This window comes from Geospiza fortis, unplaced genomic scaffold, assembly GCF_000277835.1.
Source record: "Geospiza fortis unplaced genomic scaffold, GeoFor_1.0 scaffold244, whole genome shotgun sequence".
NCBI classification, from domain to species: Eukaryota; Metazoa; Chordata; class Aves; order Passeriformes; family Thraupidae; genus Geospiza; species Geospiza fortis.
This window is the reverse complement of record NW_005054370.1, coordinates 2422618-2447495: the sequence shown is the minus strand read 5'-3', so window position 1 is coordinate 2447495 and position 24878 is coordinate 2422618. Positions and strand designations below refer to the sequence as shown.

Genomic DNA, 24878 nt, shown 5'->3' with positions numbered 1-24878 from the left:
GCATCTCCACGACAACCGAGCAGCGAGCCGCAGGATAAGGGGAGAGATGACGTGAAAAGTTTAAGAAGACGAAAGAAAAACAAGAGGAGAAGCAGAGCTGGCGGTCGGGGTAAGACTGAGCTATCGCTGCTGTTCGGTCAAGCGCGGAGGGGCTGGAGCCTGGGGAGCTGCCCCGGCTCGGTCAGCCACGGAGCAGAGCTTGGGAGGCGGAATTTGCTTGCCAGGGACACCGAGGAGCGAAGGTGGCAGGAGAAAAGCTTTTAATGGGATTGCGGAGAGTGCACCGCAGCCGCCCTGTAACAAAAGGAGCTCCGAGCCCGAGCGGGACTCCGCAACTCCTCTGCCGTGACAAAGGCTGGCTGCTCGGGTTTCTGTGCTCGTACACAACGTATGTCCTCATAAACTGGTGACCTGATACAGAAATAGTGTGGACAAGGCAGCTGGGTCCGAGCTGTGCGTGCCTTAGCGGGGAGCACAGGCAGGCGCGTACGAAACCCGGCGGGGGGCAGGCCCGGGCTTTTCCCGGAGCTCCTCCCAGCTGCAGCCAAGTTTTATCCCCCAAATCCTGATGCAGAGAGCTTAGAAAACAAACCCTGGTCAGGGAACTAGCACGCTGTGCAAGTTAAGCATCTGTATCCAATAGAAATAAACGGAAAGATTTTACAGAGTTGCTAATGAGAACATTTAAAAAAGAAGAATTCAGCCAGCGTATCAGGCACAGATGCTGGTTTAGTGCTCAAAGCAGCAGGAGAACCACTGCTCGGAGAGGCACGTTCATGCACATACACAGCTCATGGCTTACAGTAACCACACCGTCAAGTCTGAATGCAGTGAGAAGGGAAGGAAGAGTAAAAGGATCACCTAAATACATGAAATTATACAACATAGAATCATTAGGTTGAAAAAGAGATTTTAGGCCATTGTGTCCAAGCTTTGGTTTTACAGAGGTGTCCCACCTGCGCTCCCATCTCCGTTTTGCTGTTGGGTACGGGAAGAGGAGCTGGTAATGGAGACTGGCCTTATAAATCCCCACTTTCTGCTATCTGAAACTGATTTCTCTGTTTGGAAGCTGCTGCAGCTCCCAGCACTGAGCTGGGACCCCTCAGCCTCTGCCAGGAGGTGCAGGGGCAGTCAGCTGTTTACAAACTGGAGCAGAAAGCCAATTCTCACAGAAAAAGGTCTTCCCAATCCTACACATGCCTGTAGGGAGGAATGTTAAGGATCAGGTATTTCCACTTCTCTCCATTTCCATTAACGAGGAATGGAGGGCAGGTCTTTCTGACCTAGTGTTGTACAAACATGGAATTGGAACTGCCTGAGTGAGGAGAGGTAGCAGTTCAGACCCACACGCCTCCAGCCTGGCCCTAAGGCTCAAGGGGATGGAGGGAAGTTTCCACCCTGCTAATGGAGAGTCTCTGTAGGTTGCTTGTTGCAGTTAGGAGAGTTTCTTAAATAAAGCATGTGAAAAAACAAAGTTTAGCGAAACAACAAAGAAAAGAATAAGGAGGGAGGAGTGAGGGGAGAAGGGCAGGGGAGGGAAGGAGGTGGAGAAACATGCCAAGTTTTCCTGGCCAAAAGAAAATCTTAATGGGTTTGGCTGGGGGCTTGTCCAGCTGCAGCCATGCTGTTGATGTGTGGGGGGAGAGGCACAGCAATGTGAAACACATGTCTGGATAAAAACAGCAGGACATGGCTTGTGTTACAGCTGTCCCAGTGCACGGGCCTCAGCCTGACTGCAACCAACAGGGGGTGTGGGAATGAAGGTACAAAATAATCCAAGTTTGACAGAGTGGCTCCTCTCTAAGACAAGCCCTGAGCACAGAGCCTGCTGTGGGCCAGAGGCACCCACTGGCCAGCAGGGACTGTGAGCAGCACCCACCCCACAGCTCCATGCAGGCTCTGCCCATGCAGCCACAGCTGATGAGCTTCCAAACAATTCCTCCCGAGGCAGCAGCTGCTGCAGATTTTGATTTTTGACCTCCTACACCCCAATAGCACCTTTACTAGGATTAGTCCAGGATATTTCAAAAAGCTCAAAAATGCATGTAATTCAGAAGACTTGTAGATGTGAGATCAAGGCCAGGGCACAGAGGTGGCTGTTAAAAGGTGGAGGAGTTTCCAGCACTCTCAGGGCCTCCAGATACTGGACCTCAAGCACCAACTACTGATAGATCCCACTATGTTTGTGAAGTCACTAAAAGGCTTTCACAAGCACATAGCTACCTCTCAGTCAGCTTCCTGAGAAATGGATATTTTGCTAATATTAGAATAGACTTTCAGGCCAGATTCAAGCATCACCAACCCTAAAAAAAGTTCTCTTGTAGAAGAGCTACAGGTTTATTTTTAAAATTGACCTTTTCCTTTCATTGGATGGCTCAGTGTTTTGGTTTCCCCACTTAAAAATTTTCTAGTAGTGAGGAATTATCTCATGAGGTTTTGTGGACTTGTTTGTGGGATGAACTGGAGAAAACCAGGGTGATCTGCAGAGGTGTAAAGACTCCCAGCTCAGTGCCCCAGTGGGCACCTCTGCTACTGAAACTGGGAATTCAGTGCCTTTTTACATTAATCTAGTATTAGGTTGTAGGGAAGAGAAGGCACATTTACAGTGCTGCCTCAAAACCCATCTCCAAATAGTGGGTGGTGGAGATGACAAGGTATTCCAGCCAAAGGGTGACCCAGGCAGGGCAGCTTTAAAATCTCAGGAATGTGTGGCCTTCTGCTCCAAACCAACTGACAAAGCCCCAGCTTTTCTCCCATGGCATTGAGCTACAATTTACCAGTTTGGGTGTGTGCTGTTCAAGGGCTGAATTCTCTTGATACTGGAAACTATTTTCATCTGCTTGGGAATGAATTATAGGTCTGTCTGGCTCTGTGCACTCCTGTTTTAAGAAAAAATGGGCTTGTCTGAACTATAGTTAAGATTCACATGGCTGGTCAACTACAGTCATGGCAGCAAACACTGCATTAACAATGATGAGAGAAAACCATGCACTGATAATACAACTGCATTTCTATGGCCCTTTTCATCTCAGCAGTACATTAAAAGCTTAGAACAATAAACAATCATGCAGGAATTATGACACGTTACACCAAAATGCATCCACTGTAGGCACACCTAGCAACCCAGCATTGTTTGAGAACAGGAAGCACTGCAGACCTTATCCATGTAAAATCAGAAGGACATTTCAGGGACCAAGAACAAAGCTGGTACGTTTTGAAACTGGCCAAGCCTTCGTTTTCTTTAAAAAGTGGCCAAGTACAGTCAGAGCTTATTTTAGAGTTTTAGACCAGAATAAAAAGCATCCCTTCCCCTTTGGCTGCTCAGCACCCTCCTTCCATGAGGTTGGGCTTGCCTTGTAAGATTTCCTACTGGATAAGCCTCCACAATCCATACAGGCTTCCCATCCCTGTACAGGTCCAATTTCAACCAATTTATTGGACTAGTCTGAGTAAGAACAACACATTTGCTTCTTCAAAGCCCCAGTCTTAAGGAAAAGCCAAGGTTGCAATGAGAATGTTGCCCTGGCATTCTGCTTGATGGGAACATCAGGAAGGTTCTGCTTGGTAAGGTCTCTGGTGCCATCCTGCTGTGGGCAGTGGAGGAGAGCCAACTCATCATCACTGGGACTTGCTGCATTAGGACTAGAGGCATTGGCAGCTTCTTGTTGCCCCCAAAATTCCCCCTCCCAAAGCTTTATCTCCACTTGTAGGTTACTAGAGCAACAAACCCATGCAAGCACAGTAAAACCAATGGATCAGGATTATGGCAAGAACAATATGAGGAGCATGGCTGGGTTAGGAGCAAACAAGAGTGGAAACCACACTTTCATCTACATCCATCCTCAACAGGCTCAGTGAACAAAGTGTTCAAAGTACTGAGCAAAACAATGGCCAGTTCAGTTTGTAACTGCAGCAAAACCAGGGACTTGTTGCCTTTCTATCTAAAGATTTCCAAGCATGCTGGAAACTTGGACACACAACAATTAACAAACAAAGCTCTGATGTGGTTCCATCTTCTGCTGTCTTGCAGAGATGAAGTCACCCAGCAGTGGGATGTGATGACTTACCCAAAGTCACAACCAGGGAGCATCACTGGCAGGCCAGGGAGACTGCCTGTATTTACTAACTTCCAGTCCTGGGGCTAAACCACAAACTTAAATTTGTGCCTTTTGCACTAAAAAAGGCTGCTCAAATACCCCCAGGGCTATGTGTAAACAAGTGTCTCATTCTCAGCAGCAAATTTCAGCTCACCCACTCCCTACAGTTCACCTGTGGATGCAGCTGTGTCCACACACAGATCAACACAGACCAAAAACCCCAAATGCACAGGAAAAATGCAAAACCAAAATGTACAGCAATTCCAAAAGACTCACAGCAGCCTCACTAGCTTCAGGCAGACACAGGGATGTGAGACCCCACTGTACATGGTCATCTCAAAGCTCTTTTTCTTGGAAAAAGAAGCCTCCATATGCAGCCAGTTCACAGCAGAAAGGAACCTTGATGGAGGCTTTCCTCTTGAATGTCTAGATTGAGGCTTTCTAATGGCTTTATTCTCCAAGGGGCTGAGCAGCCAACTTCTTTGAGTGCTTCAGCATGGCACAAGTCCATTAAAACAACTCAGAAAGATAATTTCAGTGCTATTATGGCAATTTTCACAGCTTTCTTCAGTGGGCACAGCAAGATGAATCTGCATTAGTGCTTTCTGGGAATCTAATCCTATGTAAGTCCTAAACACAGGACATGCACTCTGGTTTTCCAGGGTCATGTAATCCTTGCAGCTGAGCAGCACACCTGCAGCTGTTTGCCATTCCCCTGCATCATTTCTGTGCTCTGTCCTTTCAACCAAGGCTAATAACTCATGGCACATGGCAGAATGGGCCTTTTTTTTTTTTTTTCACCAAAACCAAATAAACCCAAATTAAACGATTGTTTTATTCCCTCCCCCTGCTGGGCCTTGCAACATTAGAGGAGGGCAGAAAGGTTTGATGATTTAGTTCCACTGGCATCACTGACTGGATGAGTTATTTCTTAAGTCAAAACCACGAATTTCGGGCTGCCACCCCATCCCAGCAGGATGTCACAAATGTCTGCCTTTGACAAGACATTGTATTACTTTCTTTTCTGTGTGAGATTCTTGTCTTGCCTCTCCTCATCTGATTTTCACTTCATGTGAGCTCTAACTACAGCTGTGGAGCAGAATTTCCTGACACCAGTCTTACAATGTGTTATGAAGACCACATTGCAGTGTGGTCATTCAGGATTTTTTCCATGACATGGATGAGTTACATCAGCTCTGCTGCCCTACAGCCAAGTCTCCTCTGCTCTGGAGGGTTCCCATCCTCAGTGGGTGAAGTTTTGAGGAAGGACAATGATGAGCAAGAAGAAATTCCCAACTGAGGGAAACACTGGCAGACAATTATGTTTGCTCCAAATGCCTGAGAATCTCTGAGGTACTAACTTGAGTGGCTCTTCCAGCCTCTAAAGCAGCACTCCAGGTCTAGAAAGTAAACTGTCAGTTAAGGTCCACAACCTTAAGTTTCAAACCTCTTGAGACTTCCCTTTTTAATAATAATCATCAGAGTTACTGCTTCAACTGAGTATCCTCCACCACCTGTCCTTTACAACTGCTAGTGACTGGAAGCTTATTTGAACACAATATAATAAAACAAAAGGAATTAATTCTCACAGCTTCACTCTGTTATTGTAATTAATGTCATCACCTTTGTGTTGTAAATGAGGCAGATGCATAAGACAGCTGGTTTAAATAACTATCCTTATCCTTGTGCTAATCTCAAGGGTAAAATCTTGGTTCCACTGAAATCAATTGGGAAAAGGTCACATCAAAACCAGTCCTGAAGAAAGACTTCACATCACAAGTAGAATGGAACATACAAAAGTCCATTAATATGACTGTCTTTCTTGGAGGAGTTTTACTTTTTTCCTTTAAGAATTATTTTATTCTTCACCCTTTTACCTTGCTGCAGAAGTAGAAATCCCAAAGCAGAGAATCCTTGAAGCAGCAGTAAGTGCAGTCAATCAGAAAAACATTTGCTTCCTCACGAATTGGTTGGAGACTGCACCACAACCATCAAACTTTGTCCCTGATGTAATTCAGACCAAGGTAAACAAGCAAATTCCTTGCAAGTTTTAGAATAAAAACTCCTTCACTCAGCTCCAGATCAGGTACCATGGGCAGAGTGGAATGTCCATTACAGTGACAGGCTTTATTATTTTTGACTAAGCACTTTGCTAATCCACATGGAGTTCTACAATCAGTAGAACTCAATAATTTTACCCTGTATAACCAAATTTCACAAGCCTGGCTCTTATGTTGCTTCTGGTGCAACCCAAAGCATGGCATAGAAGTTCACAGCAAATTTGTTATGAGGAGAGCTTCTGGACAGGCAGAAATACCTCCAAAGGGAATAAACATTTTCACAATGTTAAAGCCAGAAATTTTATTTTTTGAAATTTTTTCTTCTACAGCCAAGAACAGAAAGCACAAATCATTTCACCTCTGCCTCATCCACCATCTCTTAGAATGGAAACAAAATCGAAAACCTGTAGACACAGAATCCTGCAGCACTAAGGACAAAGCAGCCGTTTCTGGAGAAGCTCACTTGGGGTATGCAGTCATCTGGAAAGAAGTATTTAACCCTAGTCTCAAAAGTGACCTTTTCAGGTCAAAAGACCACTGCTCTGCCTCCTTCCTGAATTGTAGTGATCTTTCTGTGGATGTGGATTTTCCATCCACCCCCATTTCTAAGAAACCAGCTGGTTCCGATTTTTATTCCTTAGCTTGGATTTAAAAGAACAAAGAAAACCCTTTTTGAATTGCATAAACATACAAAACTAATTTAACTTGGCACTGTAGTACTTAAGCCCAGCATGCAAAGAAACAGCCAAGGTCTCTCTGTCCTCAGTGTGTTTAGAAAAACTGAACTCCAAGCATCCATTTGTTTGAGTAACCAAGCCAGATGTTCAATAAGGAACTAGCTGGTTTGTTCTGGAAGTGCAGTCTTGGTCACTTGGCTTTGTGTTATCACCAAGATCAGGATATTAAATTGCAATGTTCAAGTCCCAAACCCCAGTGTTGCCTGTTACAACACACACAAACCAGTACATTTTGATACAATAATAAGAGTTAGAACCCATTCAAGTGTTGACCTGTCTAAACACTTGTTTTAGGTGGAACTATGGATATTTCTCAAAAATATCCAATTCCAGTTCCTAATTGGAGCAAAATTTGAAAATTCATAGGTCTCATGCCAGCTAGTTTGTTGCAATGCCTCCTAAAATCTTGCTTGTGGGGTAAGAGAGCAGCAAATATTGGTGACAAAACTGAGGCCCTTAACTTTAACTAGACTAATAATATTTTCAGTAACAAGAGCTCCTGATGATCACTCTGGGAATAAAGAAGGCTAAGATTACTGAGCAGGGCAGGAGGGATTAGCTCCACAGGGGAAATATCTCCCTGACAGATCCAGGGGCTTTTGCTTTGCTCATCGTCAGCAGTGATGGGTGGAATCCACTGTTCAATTCATATATTGCTCTGTGGCTTAGAATAAAAAAAAAAAACCTAAATTTAGCTTTCTTTATAAAATTGCATTCATCTGTAAGAACTTGTAAAGCATCCAGCTGTCTCTAGTGAATGCAGAGTTTAATTTTTAGTATCACATACAGTAAAAATGGTTAATAAAGATTATTAATGCTATTGTATTGAGGTGTTGAGGTAAATGCCTTTTTTAAGGTATTTTGAGGTAAATCCCCCTTTTTTTGAAGGGGAGTTCTGTAGCTCAAAGTGCAAGAAGCCTTCAAGGGAGTCTACTTTGTGTTATTCAGTAACAAACAACTGAAGACTATGTACAGTGGAGTTCAGCATTCAAGTTGGGTTAGAATTGCATTTGTTTCTGGAAGGACAAGTTAGCACAACTGGAAAAAAAAAGTGCTTTGATTGGGTGAGAGCCAAGGGCAGGCACTGTCCAGTCTAACTCAGTGCCTGCTGGAAGAAGTGTCCTTGTAGAAGAAACACCGTTTGGAAGTAGTTGACAAAAACACCCTCGAAGCTGGATTTTGAAATTAAAACAGCGCCAGAACACGTAGACAATTAAAAGTCCTCCACCTTAGCTACTGGGAACAAGGACTGAGACCAGATAAACTTGTTTTCCTTGTGATCACCAGCTGTATAAGAAGGCTGGCAGCTCCCTAGCATTAGTCAGTGAAAAGGTTTATTCTCTGTTTGGTTCTCCTGCAGCATAAAGCCTGAAGAGGTTGTGACAGAATGTCTTCTGAAAGCTTTCTAAAGGAAGTTCAAGCCATTGGTGAGAAGTTTCTCCTCAAGCTCCAGAAACTGCCCAAGGCTGAGCCAGTGGAGATTGTCAGCTTTTCTGTGGTTCTTCTGTTTATTGGTGAGTTTGTGGGTGGAGGCAAAGGGGTGTCAGAATTTCTCTCCTCTCCTATGGGGACAATTTGCTCCACAGGCTGTGTAGGTGGGTTGGTGGTGTTGGCTGTTGTTTTCTAGGCTGTGCTCCAAGGCCCAGGTTAATTCCTAGGTAATTTTTACCATTCAGTGTGTACCTTACATGGTTGCAGAGCATGACAGGAAACAGTACAGCTTTCCCCAAAGCTCCAATTTTAAACATTAGTTAAATCAGCAATATTTTAACTAACCCAGAGCTGCTGTAATGTTTTGATGCATAGGACATGGTTTATGACAAATGGTACTAGAGCATCTCCCTGCCACAGAAGACACTTAAGAGGGACTCTGAGTGTCATTCCTGTATTGGCTCAGTGAATTCAGATGAATCCATTTATTCTCCTCTGGTAATGGCAAGATCCCTCCTGCTGCTCTATGTGGGGATGGCATGGAAGGAATAACAACTGGATCAAGAACTGTTGGATCAAGGAGGATGAAGTTTGTTTATACAATGGGAAAATAAGCAGGAAGGAAGACAGGCCCTGCTCCTCAAAGACAGGGCTTGCTCTTGGCCAAAAGGAAGGGTGTGTATTCAGCTGGACACTCCTCCCTGGGCTGGAATTCACAATGTCACACCTGCTGCTTTATTTGGTTCATCCCTACAGCGGGTTCCCCACAGGTCAGGTTACCTGGCAGCCCAGGTCCAGGCTTTAAAAGAACACAGGCACACCAGAGGCATGCTCACACTCTTACATGTTCTGCAGGATGGAACATGTCATCCTTTTCTACTCCAGATAAACTAACACATCCCTGCCAACACCTGCCATCCTGGCTAGAGTAGAGGACAGTCAGCTAGCCCACTGTTCTGTGAAATGAACCCCTCCATTTGAAGTATCTTATTTTCTTCAAGCTAAATACAGAAGAGTAAAGACAACCCAGTCATGAGTCTCTATGCTTAAAGAGTATGCTGAACTCACTCTTCAGAAATACAACTGCCAGTTTGAGTAACCAAACTCCCTCAAATCTGGTTACTCAAAAATCTAAAGCAGGATTTTCATCCTTTCCAGGCACATGGCTGTGCTTAGGTATTGCATGTCAGCTCCCAAACAACAGCCCATTAAGTGGGTAAAGAAACCCTCACATGGTTTGGAATGTAGCTCTTAAGGTCTTGAAATGCCTGGTAATGATTGTCCAGATTAAATGGAAAAGCAATACAAAGGAGCAGGAACTTAGGAGGAGGAAGATGGAGATATAGGGAAAAAAAAATCAGATTAAATGGAAAACCAATACAAAGGAGCAGGAACTTAGGAGGAGGAAGATGGGGATATAGGGCAAGGAAACCAGGCTTTGCTCATTTTGCTGCTCACCAAACAACTTGGAGGAGACATAGGGTTACTCTGCAGTAGGAGGAGGACACATAGGGTTACTCTGATTGTTCCTGTGCTATGAAGCAATATCCTTTGTTTCTCTCTGCAGTTACTGTGCTGGTGCTCACGATCATTGCCTGCAGTTGCTGCTGCTGCAGCTGCTGTGGCTGTGATGGACACCCTGATCCCAGACGCAGGAAGAGCCAAGTCAGCCCAGCTGCCCATTCCTGAAGTGACACAACCTGCTATCAAGGACACACATGGACATCAGGATTCAGTGCTATGGGAATGACTTTCCACACTAGCCCACTGAAAATGGCAATAACAATATTAATGAATGTGACTCAAAGGACCAGAAATCACAGCATGGAGTTCCTTCTCTCTGTGACAGCCACTACTGTGACCAGAAAGGTAAAGCTCCTTTGCCATCACTGTGGCCCTCTTCTGGGCTGGGATGGGGTGGGAGGGCATGGACACAGATTGCTGAGAAAAGAGAGAGCTTTCCCAAAGACAGCCCTGCAGCTGGGCCAGCTGAGGATCCCTCCTGGGACACGGAGCCACGGAGCAAAGCAGAGGCCATGCACACAGCCACACACGAGGCACTGCCTGCTCTCCTCACCAGAAGGATGGTACTGGGCATTAGCAAAACCCACTGACACCACTGGGAGGTCCATTTGCTCAGGTCATTGTGGATCAAGGCCAAACTTGCTCCAGGAGACATGTTTAGCTGAGATATCTGCTGGTAAGAACAAATGGTGGACCCTCTCATCCCAGTGTGCCAGTTGAGGCTCTGAGTACAGCTGGTGTCATTTTGTTGGTGATATGATGATGGGAAATTGCCAAAGAAGAAAACAGATCGTGTGGAATACTCTTTGTAAATAGAAAGATGATGGCAAAAGGGAAAATCTCACCAATCCTATGGCTTATTTTGATCATTCTCCGCTCAACATGCTCCCTCTCCACCCCCTGTGGTTCCTACTCTTCTGCTTACTGCCGATGAATGGCTCTTGCAGAGCATGGGAGCTCCAGGAGATGAACAAATCCCAATCCTTACTTGAGGGATCTCTGTGCCTGACTCTCTGCACTGTGTGCAGTTTATTTTAGTAGACATGAACATGATGCCAAGGGTGTGTTTATGAGCAAGCACAGAGGCATTTCAGAGGAGTGACACATGATGGGAGCCATCACTTCAGGGTATGTGTGCAGCAGCTGACAGCGGGCACTGTGACAGAGCAGAGCCAAGAATGGGCTGCTGGGCTGGAGTTAACAAGTGCAAATAAATCCCTTTTCCATGCTGCAGCCACTGTGCACGTTTGGTTTACACTCCAGTGAACTTCCGAAAGGGATTTACCGACATACAAGGCTGTGGCACAGGCCACCACTTCCACAACTGGCACAGCACAAGAAGGCCACAATTCTGCACTAAACTCTGAACCACTGGTGTCTCAGCCCCAAATGGGAGACCAACCATCTTTGTCAGAAGGTATAAACAATTACATGAATATAGAGAAGTCATCTTTTGACTCTGTATCCCAACTAAGTGTATGTACCAAAGCCAACGTCTAGCTAGGGAGAACAGAATGATCAAGATTTTAACAGTGGGCTTTAAAATACTCTTTACACTTCAGGAGGTACAGAAAAATAAAGGAAACTCTGTATAGAAATGTATTTTCTCTGTTGCCTGCACCCATATTAGTAAAAGGCACATTACTTCAGCTTCTTATGTATTTAATGCACTTTATTTTTTGCCAACAAACCGGATCTAGGTATTTGGTATTTTTGTACTGCTGCACATTGGAATATATCTGCAGCCAGAGACATAGTCTAAGAATTATAAGAAAAATAAAATTCCTAAAACTACCAGTGTTACTTTTAAATTAATTAAAAGTAAAACTTTCCAGTGGAAAATGAGGATGTTCTTCAGAAATAAATATTTGAGACTCAGCACGACAACTGCCCAGAGCAGACTGCACTAGCATGAGTTACTGCATGCACAGTTACACTGAAACAACAAAGTGTAAAAAAAAAAAGAAAAAAAAAAGGAAAAAAATTATTAGGCTGTCCCAAAGCTTTCACTGCCAACCAACATGTTAGGGGGAAACAATCCAAAGTGTGGCATCAGTGTAAACATTCAGAGGTGCATCACACCAACCTCCTGTCGCATAAGTCTTTGCTCATTTCACTCACAAACGAGTGGCAATCAAAGTGACATCAGGAGCCTCAGAATCTCTTTTGCAGAGACAGACTCAACAGATGTTTTTGTATCTAGATTAAGTCACAAGACCCAGGGAAGAACAGAGCTCACTTTCTTTCCAGGCTTGTGCTAGACAGTGCCAGCTGCAGACATTAACAACATCCCATTGAGGGCTGTTCCAGCAGCACAGAGCCAGCCTGTGCAAAGACAGGGGGAAGCTTGGCAGGCTGGACACACACCAAGGGCTGACAGGTTGCTGTCACTGGGAACAAGCTGCCAGACCTTATCTCAACAGGAAAAGCCACAAATGCATGTTTCCCAGTGGTGGTACAAGTTAAACCACTGACAGATACCAGGCAGAGGAACAAGAGAAATGGCTCCTGTCTTATCTCGGCCACTGCGAGTTCCTGAATTAGAAACAGAATAAACACAGCAGTGTTAAAAAAAGGGAAGGAAAGAAAAACAGACAATCCTCTAAAGGATTCAGGTGGCTTTCTGGAGCAGAGGACCAGGTACCATGTAGAGGGGGTCAATTTCTACACACTTGTTTGGACCTCGCAGGCCTGATGTTCTGCGTTGGACTATTTTGTACCACTGCACTCAGCTGGACTACTCCTACAGCTGGGGCTCAGACATGTCAGTTGTTTGCCTGATCTGCTGCTTTCTTGCATGCATTCAGGGTAGCCTGAAAGATGCCAGCAAGTGCCCAGCTTCCTGCAGCTCTTCAGCTTCTGCTGACTACAAACCTGCTGGTCCCTGGGTCCCTGCTCAGCACTAACACAACTTTTGTGTTTTGGCTTCAATCAGTACTGAAATACAGACACTTATAGGGAGCAGTGAGGATGGACCCTCTTGTTTCAGCCTGCAGAGGGAAATGCAGAAAAGCACAGAATAAGGCAAGGCTGCTTCTAACACAGCAACTGCCATTCATATTGTGAAAGCCTAGGAGGAACTGCATGGGAATACCATTACTTCAGTAATGAGGATAAAAAGTGTTGAAATTGTTCCTTTCCCTGAGGAACCTCAAAGAGCCAGCAAGGCCAACCCCTCCAGCAGAAGTGGTTGAAGTTCTACTGATGACTTAATGGAACAGCTTCTGTTCTGTAACATTATCCCTCTGGTTTGCTTGGCTTGTGAAAAATAAGTTTCCTTTTACATACAGGCAGTGTAAAAGTAAGTTTCCTTATTTTTCACAGGCTTGTGAAAAATAAGTTTCCTTTTACACACAGGCAGTCTCACACACCACACTCCTCCTTCTGCCCTCCCTTCTCTCTCCAGCACCATCCCTCTGGTCTTCTCCAGCCAGGAAAGTGATAGTTTTATGGCAGCTCACAGCAGTGCAATGCTCTGGAATGGGTTTATTCACCTGAACTGTCACAATGAATTTTGGACTGCAGGGCAGTCCTGTTCAGTCTCACTCCAGTCTCCTACTGCAGCATTCAACACAGAGCCAGTTAGGATCCAGGAAACACAGCCCTCTTCCCTCCACCACATCCTGCAGCCTGCCCCAGACAGTGGGCCTTTACAAGCCCTGCAACAGCTGTAGGTGTGGATAAAGCCATGAAGAGGAAGAATGTCTGAGAAACAGCTGAATTAGGACTTTTTAGTTGAGTTCAAGGCCTTTGATTTGATTAGATTAGCCACACCTTTGCAGGAATTAATCAACTGTTAATCATTTACTTCAGCCCAAAGAGGCAACTTCCAGGCTACCTCTACAAGTCTCCAGGTACAGCAAGGGGTCCCCTCACCACAGGACAAGATCTCTTGGAGGGGTGAAGAGGAGGCAACAGAGGCAACACCTACTACAAACCACAACAGCTTCAGGTATTTATAAAATGTTATACAACTCTCCTGTTCTGGGAGGTGAACTGCACTTTGTAAAAGAGACAGGAACTTCCTGGGCTGTGCAGTCCCACAGGATTTCTGCCTTTGGGTCTAAGGAAATTATATCTAGGCTGCCTCATTCTTGAAGGCAAAGGAATCCAGAACAGCTTTGATGTCCCATGTGCTGGTTGGTTAAAGGCTGAGCACAGTGATCTGCCATCTACCCAGAAAACAAACCATTAACTGAATAAATCTGACTGTTGAGAAAGAAACAAAAACTTCAGCAAGTGTGAGCATGTGCTTCAACTCAAATCCAGCCTGCTGAGGATGAAACACTTTACAGGAGTAATTCTTCTTCTTAGAGTATGCAGGATACAGACATAAGAGGCAGCAAGTCAAGCAAATTTTCAAAAATAACCTGTATCTCTTCCTGTATTACATATGCATAATCGCATTTGCAAGAAAGTGTGAGAAATATTCCATCCTTTCCCTTGAGAAGCAAGGAAGCTTTAGTAAAACCACAAGATGCTCAGTAAGAGTTGCTGGATGTTCTTTAGAAAGCTGACAGCAAAGTCATTATTCAAAGTATCAGTGAAAGAGCAAGTGAGTAGAACCCACTGAGATCCCAGTTTAAATTATTATTGGACTTCCCTGTGGGAGGAAAATTTATGCTTCTATTACAGAGTAACAGAAACCATTACTGAAGCAAACTTCATTAGCAGGAGTTTAACATAAAAATAGGACACCCTTTTTAACATATTTGGACTATTCTAAGCCCTGTGGAAGAAACATGTTGTACATGATCCTTGCTTATTATTGGTGGGGTTTTTTTCTTGATTGTTTTAAAATAAGTGTTCCTTTAATCTCCATTGTGACCTCAGAGTTTAAGCCCCCAACTCTCCCTTTTAGAGATCCTTCCAATATTATCAAGGAATTTCTCCCACTGAATACTTGTCTTTCATGTATAGGCTGTACAGCTGACACAGAGTTCATACTGAACACACTGGAGAGACACTGTATGATTGAAAATATTGATAAGCTATGATTAAAATAAATCTCAACTGCCAGAATGCTGTAGAGCAAGCAGCTTTTCCTCTTTACATCTCTATAGATCTATTGTTAAACCAGTCTCAGCTGGATTTCCTCTGGTTTATGCTCCCATTTCTGTGAAGGGTGACCCTCCTTTTGGAGGGGGATGCCTGCAGGCACAGACACCATGCATACCTGCACTGGTTTTGGGGCTGTGGCTGAGAGCATGGAGAGAATACAAGACCTGACCCTGTTGCTGTCTGTCCCCAGCAGGGTGGAAGCCAGCATGTCACCAGAGCAAGAGGCATCCTCAGAGCTGCAAGACCTAAAGAGCCTGATTGCAACAAGTGGTTGGGCTCTTGGAGGGCTGGTGGTGATTGTCATCTTCTGTTTTGTTTTTATTGCTCTCATTTTATTTGCTGCTATCTTTGGGTGCTGCACATCTCCAAGGCACAGACAGGGTGGCTCATAGACAGCAAAGTGGGGACACAGAACTTGGTACAGCTGAGCAAGAACCAGCCTGGGTACAACCTGATTGTGTTGTTCACAGAAAACTCTCATCTCACTCCCTGGGTGGTTATTTCTCTCCATGCAAATTCCCTGCATCAAGAGCAATGTGCCAATGCCAGCAAGTTGTTCTGCAGGCCACAGCAAACTCACTACATGAGGCTTTCTGGATTCAGGAACTCCAACATTCAGCAAATACCGAAGTAAACTCGTCTCTGATTTTCATCTTTCAAGCAAAACCACCAGCTAGAGGTGGCAAATGGTCAGCCACCACCTAAAGCTGATAAAGATGTGTTCTGCTGCTGCAGCTATGTGTGTTGGGGGGGGTTTTCATCTTGCAAAAGGGCAGTAGGAAAAACTCTGGCCACTGAAAGCTTTGAACTCACTCTCTAAAAGCAGCTTAGACAATTGTTCTCCTGTCATACTCAGGCCTAAATACACTATGCAAAAACTTACTTGCCAGTACACAGTCTGTCTTTATTTGTTCTTATTTATAACCTTGTAAGGTCAGAGTTTGAGGTTTGCTTTCACTGTTTGGATAGTGAGTGGAACTGTACTAATTCAATATGTAAAAAAGAAATGCAACGTGGCTTTGCTTTCCACAGCACCTCAGTCACCTGTAGAGTTATGAGCAGGGAAGCCAGGCAGGGGTGCTGCAATATGTGACTCTGGGATGCACACCCCATGATTTGCAGTTGGAAGAGTGGACCGAGCTGAGTAAGGGAAGAAAAAGTCTGGGAGGGGTGATTTCTGATTAAGTCAGTGATATTCCCTTACTCAGATTATTACTTTGAGGGTGGTGAGATATTGGAACGGGTTGCCCAGAGAAGTTATGGATGCCCCATCCCTTGGAAGGCCAGGTAGGATGGGGCTCGGAGCAAACTGGCCTAAGGGAAAGTGCCCCTGCCCATGGCAGGGGGTTGAACTAGGTCATCTTAAAGGTCTCTTCCAACCCAAACCATTCTATGATTATACAAAACCCAGCCACAACAGCCATCTGTGATCTGGGAACACACACCAGAAGGGGCAGAGCTCCTCAGACAAGTGGATCAAATTCTTAGGAAAAGAAGTCTCCCAGCAGCTACTTCACAGCATCACCTTGACTTTGGGCAAAGAAATGCTCCTTCAAGTGCCCCAGGGCTCCGTGTTGAGCCACACTTCAGTACAAGCAAGACTCTCCCATAAACCCAGGATTTGTTTGCCAAACATGACAAGGAGAGAACACTCTCACCAAGGCACCAGAAAAGCAGCATGTGTTACATTCATGCTGAAAAAGCTGTCCTAGACCCACGTGTGAAAAATGAAACTAAATGAAGAACTTGTAAGCATGACACACAAAGATCATTTTCAGTTAGTGGACATATACTGCTCTCTTCCTGGCAAAATTATAGCTTTGATGTCTGACCCAGCATAGAACAGCAATTAGTACAATTACAGCATACAAGGCATGAACTAAACCTGAACAAGGCATGTTGTGGTTGCTAGTCTGCATTTAGATTGGGCACATCCATAATTTGAGCCTGTTTCTGAAACATTCTAAGCACCATCAGATCCTTCTAAGGTCAGTGAGAATCACAGACACTTTGCAGAGTGGAGACACTGAGATTTACAGAGACATTAAATCTAAATGCTTCCATCCCATGGCTCTCTGCCCCCTTAGGAGAGGAGCGAAGGAGGAGAGTCAAAACAAACGCAAATGCAACAAAGTCAACCCGTAATCAAAGATGGAATATTGTCAAATGTATCACCAGAGAAGTTAAACATTCCCCTGACTTGGTCAGACTCCAAGACCAAGGTCTCAGTTAACTCAGAGGTGGGAGTGGTAAGAGATTTCTCAGCGACACATGCAGGATCTCAGCCATAACAGTTTCTTGGAAGAACAGGGCATGTTCTCCCCAGCATTAACAGTGGTGTGTGAAAGAAATGCACTCACCCCAGCTCCTCACAGAAGTTCACAATGGCATCAAAAGCTGTCATCACAGCTTTGTCAGACTCTTTTAAGGTGCCTTTTTTTTCCTGAAAGTAGATGGGATAAGGAACTGTAGTCTTCAATGTAAATTTACACAGATAGAGTAACTCTACCAATGATCAAATCCAACCCTTCTCAGCTACGTGGCAAACAGCTACAGACACCTCCCTGTCTCTGCTCTATTCCTCTCTAATAGAGCTGGCTCTGGCACTCTTTTCCTTCCCTGCTTCCCTTCCTTCTGCTACCCCTTGAAATGGGGCTCCACACAGCTCTAGACTCAGTACATTTCATTTCATCTCTTCATATTCAGAGGTTTCTGCAGGCAAACCAGACCAGAGCCAAAGCAGGGTGATGCAGGCAGGTGGGTACAGTTCTGCAGCTCTCACCTGGATGTTAGAGAGCTCCTTCTTGATCAGGAAGCTGACTTGATCCCTGTCATTCCTTGAGTAATAGAGGCGGCAGCAGGATGGTTTTCCATCTCTCCCAGCTCTGCCAGACTCCTGGTAATACCCAGCCATTGACTTGGCAATATTCCAGTGGGCAACAAATCTGCATGGGGTCAAACAGGGAACATGAGGCTGCAGGTTCCTCAGAGCACTGCACACACCAGTCTGGTGTCTGTGGGCATCAACAACAGCAAAAAACAGGACAGAAAACATAAAAGAGGACGGAACACAGCAAGAGAATTTGAACATAATTAAAGTTTTAGTCCTCTTAACACACAAGACATGGAAAGCAGCAGAGCTGTAAGAAACCAAATGCACCTGGGCAGCATGTGAGCAGGATGCCACTCCATGTGGATAGAAAAGAATGAGCACATGAGTATCCCAAACATGCATACAAGAACTGTGCAGCTATGAAGACTGGGAATAAGAACACTGAATTAAGTAGTTTGGGAGATTTTATCATAAAATACAGCATTAATAAAAAGGTCGTATTTATTTTGTGGGACACAACTACAGATTTTTAAATACTTTCTTTCAAAAAGACATTTAGCCAAGATCTCCATGGGAAATTCCACCTCACTGTGCTTCTCAGATGAAGACAACCTTCCTAACCAAAAAATATGACTATAGAATTATTACTAAATTTTATGTAATCTCTGCAGGAAGGTTTTCAACACAGCACTGCAAGACTGCTTTAAACCTGCTTGTACCTGACTATTCAGCAATGCAGCTTATACCTGTTTTGAGAGGATTGCACAGTAATGCTGCCAATGTTTTCAAGTCTGCCTCAAAGCCAGCATGACCCAAGGGCAGATATGATGCATATGGGTGTAGCTAAAGATTAAATGACAAAAGCAAGCAAATGTGTTTCTTCAAACACAAACAACCCAGGAACTGGCCAAGCAGGAAGCATCAGAGCCCTGCACATTTAAAGCCCATCAGGAAGTTTGCTGAAGAAATTGATAAATAATTTTAAGCAGAACTGAATTAACAGTGAAGACAGAGGAGCAGATTCTATCTAATAAAAAGGGACACCACCACTGTTTTCCCTTTTGTCCAGAAGAGTCACCTCCAGAAGTTGTCAGACCTGATCTGATTTGATAACATATGCATGGATACTCAGAAATCTGCCAGCACAGAGCAAAGGCTAAGCAGCAGTGCCTTGTTAACTAGGCTTGGGTATAATGTTCTTTAAGTTATTTTTAAAAAATCCTGTAAAGAGTTGTTTTAACTCTTGTAAGGTAACCAGATTACAAGCATATTTCAGCTATATTTCACTTTCAGTCAGCCCTATGCATTTCAGTTACTCTCTGCCTTTTTAATGACCACTGGACAGGGCAGAGTGCTTCAGCAGGTCATTAATTCATGTCCTAGGAGACTCCTCACTTCTCTTTTTGGAAAGATGCATCAAGGAGTACAATTGTCACTGCTATGGCACTGTTTCCTGGCAGCACAGTGACACAGGCAGAGGGATGGCACAGTTTTGAGCTGATGGGATTGGCTCAGTGATATCCTGCCCTTCTCTCACAGTATTCAGGGCAGCTTCTGTATGTGGATTTTAGAGATCAGATCTGTTGTGGGTGTTGTCTGAGCTGCACCTGAATTTTCCCTCTAGTAAGTGTTCACAATAATAACTCAGCACAGCCATATTGCAGGGCAGGAATTCCAACCCAGAGCCCTTATGGGGACAGCAATCTCAGAGGAACAGCAATGGCAAACCATGTGCAAAGTTTCTGTCCTTGAACCAGAGCTGTATTTTTATATAGTTATTGCCATTTGTGAAGGGCTATTTTTTTCCTATTGCACTGCAAGAGATCTCCAAAAAAAGCTGGCTCTGACTATTTTAATAGAGGGTGGGTGAATTATTTTAGGTGCAGATTTTCTTTCCGCTGCTTTTAGACAGCAACTATTGCACTAAGAGAAGTGAAAGAGACAGCTGTGATTGCACTGAGATGGCTCTTTCTGAAACCCTGGAGGGTGTGGCAGAAAAGCATTCCTCCCATTTTCTTGATTTTAAGGCTGACTGGCAAAGAGGAGCTCTGCTACCTTGTGTTTACTGTTTTTACAAAGCCTTCCCAAAGGTTTGGTTTTGCTGTTTTCAAGATAAAAAACTTCCAGCACTAGTTTTGTTGGTTTAAGCAAGTGTTCATCAGGCAGTTGAGTCAGGTGGATTAGGTAACAGAGCCCGAGACTTTTCCTTCCCCCTGCTCAGGTTTCAGTCTCTGATGGTGCATAACACTCAGCCTCACACACCTGACATTTCCTTTGTCTACTCCCATTCCAAAACTGATGGTTGCAACAATGACAGGGATCTTCTCCTCCATCCATTCATTCTGGACAGAAGTCCTGTCAGCTGCCTTGAGCCCTGGGAAGGAAAAGAGAAGAAAGTAAACAACACCACAAAAAAGACCAAAACAAACAAACAAACCCCAACCCCCCAAAAGAAAAGAAAAACCAACAAAGAAACCCCTCAAACAAAACAAACCCCCCCCCCAAAATAAAGAAGGAAAGAAACAAGAGGATTTTCTTTCTCATCCATTCTCCCATTGCAGGCAAACTCCCTTGCTAAAACTGACTAATGTACACACTCTTTTCTTCCCAGTGTTTAAACTGGCCTGGGACCAAGCAGAAGTCAGCAGCAGCTGGTTTTATTCCAGAGGAAAAAATCTAGCTCCCCACCCAGGATAAAAGCAGTTGTTATATTCAGGCCATGAATAATCCAACAAAACCAACAGTTCTGGAGACAATGGAGTGCCATTGTGGTGAAGGGCCTGCACTTACCTCACAGACCTGATGTGTGAGCATCACACAGAGTGCAGAGCATGCCTAGAAAGCTCTTTTCTAGGTAGCCCCAACCCAGGTGGCAAAGTTCAGTTTTCCCAGCTAGTGAGAGATGCAGACCTCAGTACCTGCATGGTAGGCCTTGGCTTTCAGCCCTCGGTAGCTCAGCTCAATGGCCAGCTGGTCACAGACATCCCTCATCCTGCAGTACACGATGCCACAGCCAGAGTACACCTGGGAGCCAGGAGACAAAGGCCAGGACACTTCCTGAAGTCAAACAACAGAGCTGCAAATACAGCCCCTCATCCTCTCCTAGCAGATACAATGCAAGAAGCATCTCACAAACACACCCAGGTGCCGAGGTTATAGCTGAGCTGCAGAGTTATTTTGAGAATTAGTGTTAGAACAGGAAATACAGCACTTCAAATGCTTCTGCTCACCCTCACAACACTAAAAGAGCAGAACATAGACACACAATGGTCACAGAAGATGTGACAAACCAAGTGGAAATGCTTGTTCTGTATTCCTAATCAATTTTCTTTTAGACTAACCCCCTTCTGAGGACACCTCTGACAGGACCACAGCCTTCACATTCTACCTGTTTTGGAGTAACTAAAAAACATATGTGTGCACTTTTAGAGGAGTTAGAAAATACACATGAGCACTCTCCTCCCTGGGACCTCATCACTTCCTGCCACAGACCTGTCAGGGCCCCACCAACCCCTGGAAAGCCAGGGACCATGAGGGTAGATTTTGTCCAGTTTAGTTTTCTTCCCTAAAGGTAAAACCTACCCCAGCAGCGCCCTTCACTTCGAGCGCCTTCAGACAGAAATCCTTCAAGTTGGCGTACGGATCGGTAAGGAGCTCTTTGAACTGCACATCATAGAACAAGTTAGATCTGAAACAAGGAGTCTTAAAGGTGGAAAGTGGCTGCTTGAGCTTGAGAGCTGCCACCACGTCCTCCTGGACCTGCCTGGTGGCAGTGGCAGTCAGGGCCACGCAGGGGGTGCGGGGGACGCGGCTGCGCAGGGAGCCCAGGCGCAGGTAATCGGGGCGGAAATCGTGTCCCCACTGGGACACACAGTGAGCTTCATCAATCACCAGGTAGGACAGGAGGTTTCTGGCCACCAGGGAGTTCAGTGTTGGCTGGAAGGAAGAGGCAGCTGCCATCTCTGGGGTGATGTACAGGAGCTTTACTTGAGGCTTCTCGCTTGCCAAGTCGGCCAGGATGGTTTTCTTCTCCTGGGCAGACAGCTTGGAGTTCAGAGAGCAGGCTTTGATCTTCAGAGCCAGCAGGTGATCCACTTGATCCTAGAGTAAATACAAAATAGAAACTAAAATCAAATGAGAATAAACAAAGTCACCAGCACCGAGAAAGATTAGTAGGGAGACCCAGGTGAGGCCCCAGCTTCCACCTCCAGGATCAAATCCCAGGAAAACACACGCCTACAGTCCTGTTAGTTACAACTTCAATTATAGATGCCTTTTCCTTCACCTGTGAGCTCCATCCAGCTCTCACATTCAGCTGCATTTTTGTGCATCCATTCACTTTAAGACAGTTTTTTTGCTGCTAGGGAACACCAGCAGGGACCTGTGCAGAACAACTCATCACAGGCTCAGTGACCTGAACACATCTCAGTATTTACACTACAGAGCTGTCACAGATGGAAAATGAACACTCCCACCCTGCAAGAACAGGGAGCAGCTCACTCCTAAATAACTGAAGGATGTCCTAACACAACTGAGACAGGACAAAGTGCAAGGACCATGCAAATCACCACTGCAGCAGAACCAGAAGCATGGGTGAGGGTTGTGTCATGAAAACCAAAAAGAAAACATGGCATCACATCCAGATGAACGCTGGCCATACAAATTCACTTCCCTGTCTTCTGCTGACTTGCACTTGACTAGCACCTGACATTTCAGGATATGAAGAGTCCTGAAAAGCAGGTATCTCATTATTTTACTCAATACCTGGCTTCAGTAATTGATTTAATGTCTGTTTCTGTTTTCTGTTCACAGTCACCCCTCAGCCTTCCCTATAATGAACTGCACAGGCTGAACTCCTGAAGTTTGGCTACACTAAAATACATCATGATCATTTCAGGCACAGCAGCCCCTTGTCAGGGCTGGATGAGAAGACTTTGGGGGTTTACTCCAGCTCTTTCTTCTAAGACTCAAAGAGCTAATCTCAACCTGTTTGTAACTCTCTTATCAATGAGATCTTAACCTCCATTTCACTAATATTGGCCATGCTGAAGTTTCACCAGTAATTCTCACACTTGGAATAAATTCACTCTTTATAGTATCTTTCTGAGAAGTATCACCAAGCCTGCTATAATTTTTAACATGTATTATAGTGAGAGGAGTTAAAATAATTCCACAAATAACAAATAAAGGAGATAAAATAATTCCACAAATAACAAATGCCAAACCAGCAGCCTGCAGCAGCAGATGTCACACAGTGCTCATGGTCTGCACAAGTCTGAGCAATGCTACAGCTGCTCTTACAGGAAATTGTTTCTCCCAACAGGTGATGAAACAGTAGAAAAGGCAAAACAGAGGGAAAAAAAGTCTCACAGATAAAAATGCTCATGCAGCACCTCTACTAAACCAGCTTCTTCCCGTCACAGATTGACTGCAACAAAAAGACATTTTGATGCAGAATGAATTGTGCCTTCAAAGGCAACTTCAGCACTCCTGGAGTTATTACTTTATAGGTAAAGTGGCAGGTTTTTTTCTGGTTAAAGATCTGTCTTCTGGAGCATTTGAGTTACTCTGCTTTGCTGCTAATGTCTGGAGAAAATGGACAAAGGCTCAGTTATAAAAACCACCAGGTTATTTTTAAAGACAAAACCATCCTTTTAGAGAAATGCAAAGGATCATACCAGAGATACTCTGCTGTCCTCACCTATCCCAGGGTAAGGAAAGCACACTGAGACATCAGGAGAATCCAGAGGCAGGTGAGCAGCAGAAGGACAAGAGGGCAGCTGCTGTGCCTCCAGAGCCTCCCCTTCCCTGGCTGCTATTCCCCAGCTAACAGGAGACAGTTACCTGAATCAGTGCAATCAGAGGTGAAATGACAATGGTGATGCCCACTGCCAGAACTGCAGGAAGCTGGTAGCACAAGGATTTCCCTGCCCCTGTGGGCATGCACACAAAGACATCCTTCTCTCCTGCAAAAACAACAGAAGAAAGCTCAAGGCCTCTGAGTGGTGTTGAGTTCCTGGGGCTCAGGCAGGAGGGGTGGGCAGAAACAGCACCTGTGTGCATGTACCAGGTGGCACAGCAACAAAACCCTTCAGTTTAGGTTCTAAAAGCACAGCAATACTTTGCATGCCAGCAGTGGTTTCCTTCAAAGAACCTCAGATTGCTTTGTAAACATTTAGAGGCAGCTGTACAAAAGTACCAGAAGATACACAGAAACCAAGATAAAGAGAAGTTATTCATGCTGAATCTCCTCCAGAAAAGGAGATCTCCTCCTGCTTTCACTCATTTTACAGACCTCCACTTACCACACTACCAGCCCCATGACAGAACTTCACCACATCCTCTTAAAGCTTATCCCAGAAAGGCCCCTCACATGAAACAGGAGTTGGAAATCTCAACCACACTGATCACATCCTGCAGTGAGTGACTGTTCCTGCACTAACCAGGATCCAGCTCAAGCCAGGAAGGTGCAGAGACACCTTGCACACAGAATCCCACTTCTGACAGGTCTGTTGTCAACAGTGAGTGGTGACAGATGGAAACTGAACTGGGCACTGCTCTGATGCACACTGAGAGAGCTGCTGGGGGAGCTGGCAGCTTGTTTGTGTGAGTTGCCTGCCCACCCCCAGCTGGCTGTTGGGGTGTGTGTCAACATCAGCACAAAAATGTTTCTGATAACAGCCCCAGGATTCTGAGGATCTCAGCTATGCCAAGAAATCAAGTCCTCTGCTGGTATTGTCTTTAACACAAGGACAGTTTTACTCTGAAAATGTCTGAATGTTTGATGTCATCTGACCACAAGCACACTGCCAGGTATGGGGAGACCACTAGAGAAGACACCAACAATGCTGCCCTTTCCATTTCCCGTTTCCATGGGTGATACAATGACGGTGTCACAAAACAAATGAAAGGAAAAGATGCAGAGCTCGTGTGCAGCACGTGCCCCTGGGCCACCAAAACCACCTCAGAGCAGAGCAGGGCGTGGAGGGCAGGGCGCTGCTGCTCAGTCCGGGTGAGATCCGCTCACAGCAGCACAACAGCAGCTCCTGCAGCGTCCCCCCGCACGGATGGAGACGGACAGACGGACACCCCGCCGTGCTCCACACGTCTCCCGTGCCCCGCCTCACCTCTCGCC

At 45.0% G+C, this 24878-nt stretch overlaps 3 protein-coding genes across 4 annotated transcripts in view; 2 read left to right on the top strand and 1 right to left on the bottom strand.

Moving 5' to 3' along the window:
- RECQL5 (RecQ like helicase 5) overlaps positions 1-23806 on the bottom strand; it is a 36284-nt gene extending 12478 nt beyond the window's left edge. The window contains exons 1-7 of the mRNA XM_031059918.1: positions 23797-23806; positions 23588-23709; positions 21326-21844; positions 20662-20767; positions 20006-20117; positions 17693-17855; positions 17271-17353 (exon numbers count right to left, since the gene is read on the bottom strand). Of these exons, the coding sequence (XP_030915778.1) occupies positions 17271-17353; positions 17693-17855; positions 20006-20117; positions 20662-20767; positions 21326-21844; positions 23588-23709; positions 23797-23806 (1115 nt within the window). The remainder of the gene's footprint in view (positions 1-17270; positions 17354-17692; positions 17856-20005; positions 20118-20661; positions 20768-21325; positions 21845-23587; positions 23710-23796) is intronic.
- Positions 15-15233, top strand: SMIM5 (small integral membrane protein 5). 2 transcript variants are annotated; one of them, XM_031059968.1, is made up of 6 exons: positions 15-109; positions 6487-6625; positions 8255-8408; positions 9893-10194; positions 13663-13801; positions 15101-15233. In XM_031059968.1, exons 3-4 carry the CDS (start codon positions 8282-8284, stop codon positions 10012-10014), a joined length of 249 nt encoding a protein of 82 aa, XP_030915828.1. In that variant the 5' UTR covers positions 15-109; positions 6487-6625; positions 8255-8281; the 3' UTR covers positions 10015-10194; positions 13663-13801; positions 15101-15233. The 2 variants fall into 2 exon arrangements, with proteins under 2 accessions (XP_030915828.1, XP_005424626.1); XM_005424569.2 differs by lacking the exon at positions 6487-6625 and having other exon boundaries at positions 17-109.
- Positions 23807-24615: 809 nt separating the features above from the next.
- SAP30BP (SAP30 binding protein) overlaps positions 24616-24878 on the top strand; it is a 30022-nt gene continuing 29759 nt past the window's right edge. The window contains exon 1 of the mRNA XM_014308456.1: positions 24616-24619. Within this exon, the coding sequence (XP_014163931.1) occupies positions 24616-24619 (4 nt within the window). The remainder of the gene's footprint in view (positions 24620-24878) is intronic.

What these genes read in the sequence shown, in the direction of transcription:
- SMIM5 (XM_031059968.1), top strand. Translation starts at nt 8,282, where the DNA reads ATGTCTTCTGAAAGCTTTCTAAAGGAAGTTCAAGCCATTGGTGAGAAG. An exon ending in TGTGGTTCTTCTGTTTATTG is followed by an intron (nt 8,409 to 9,892) that starts GTGAGTTTGTGG and finishes TTCTCTCTGCAG; the next exon opens with TTACTGTGCTGGTGCTCACG.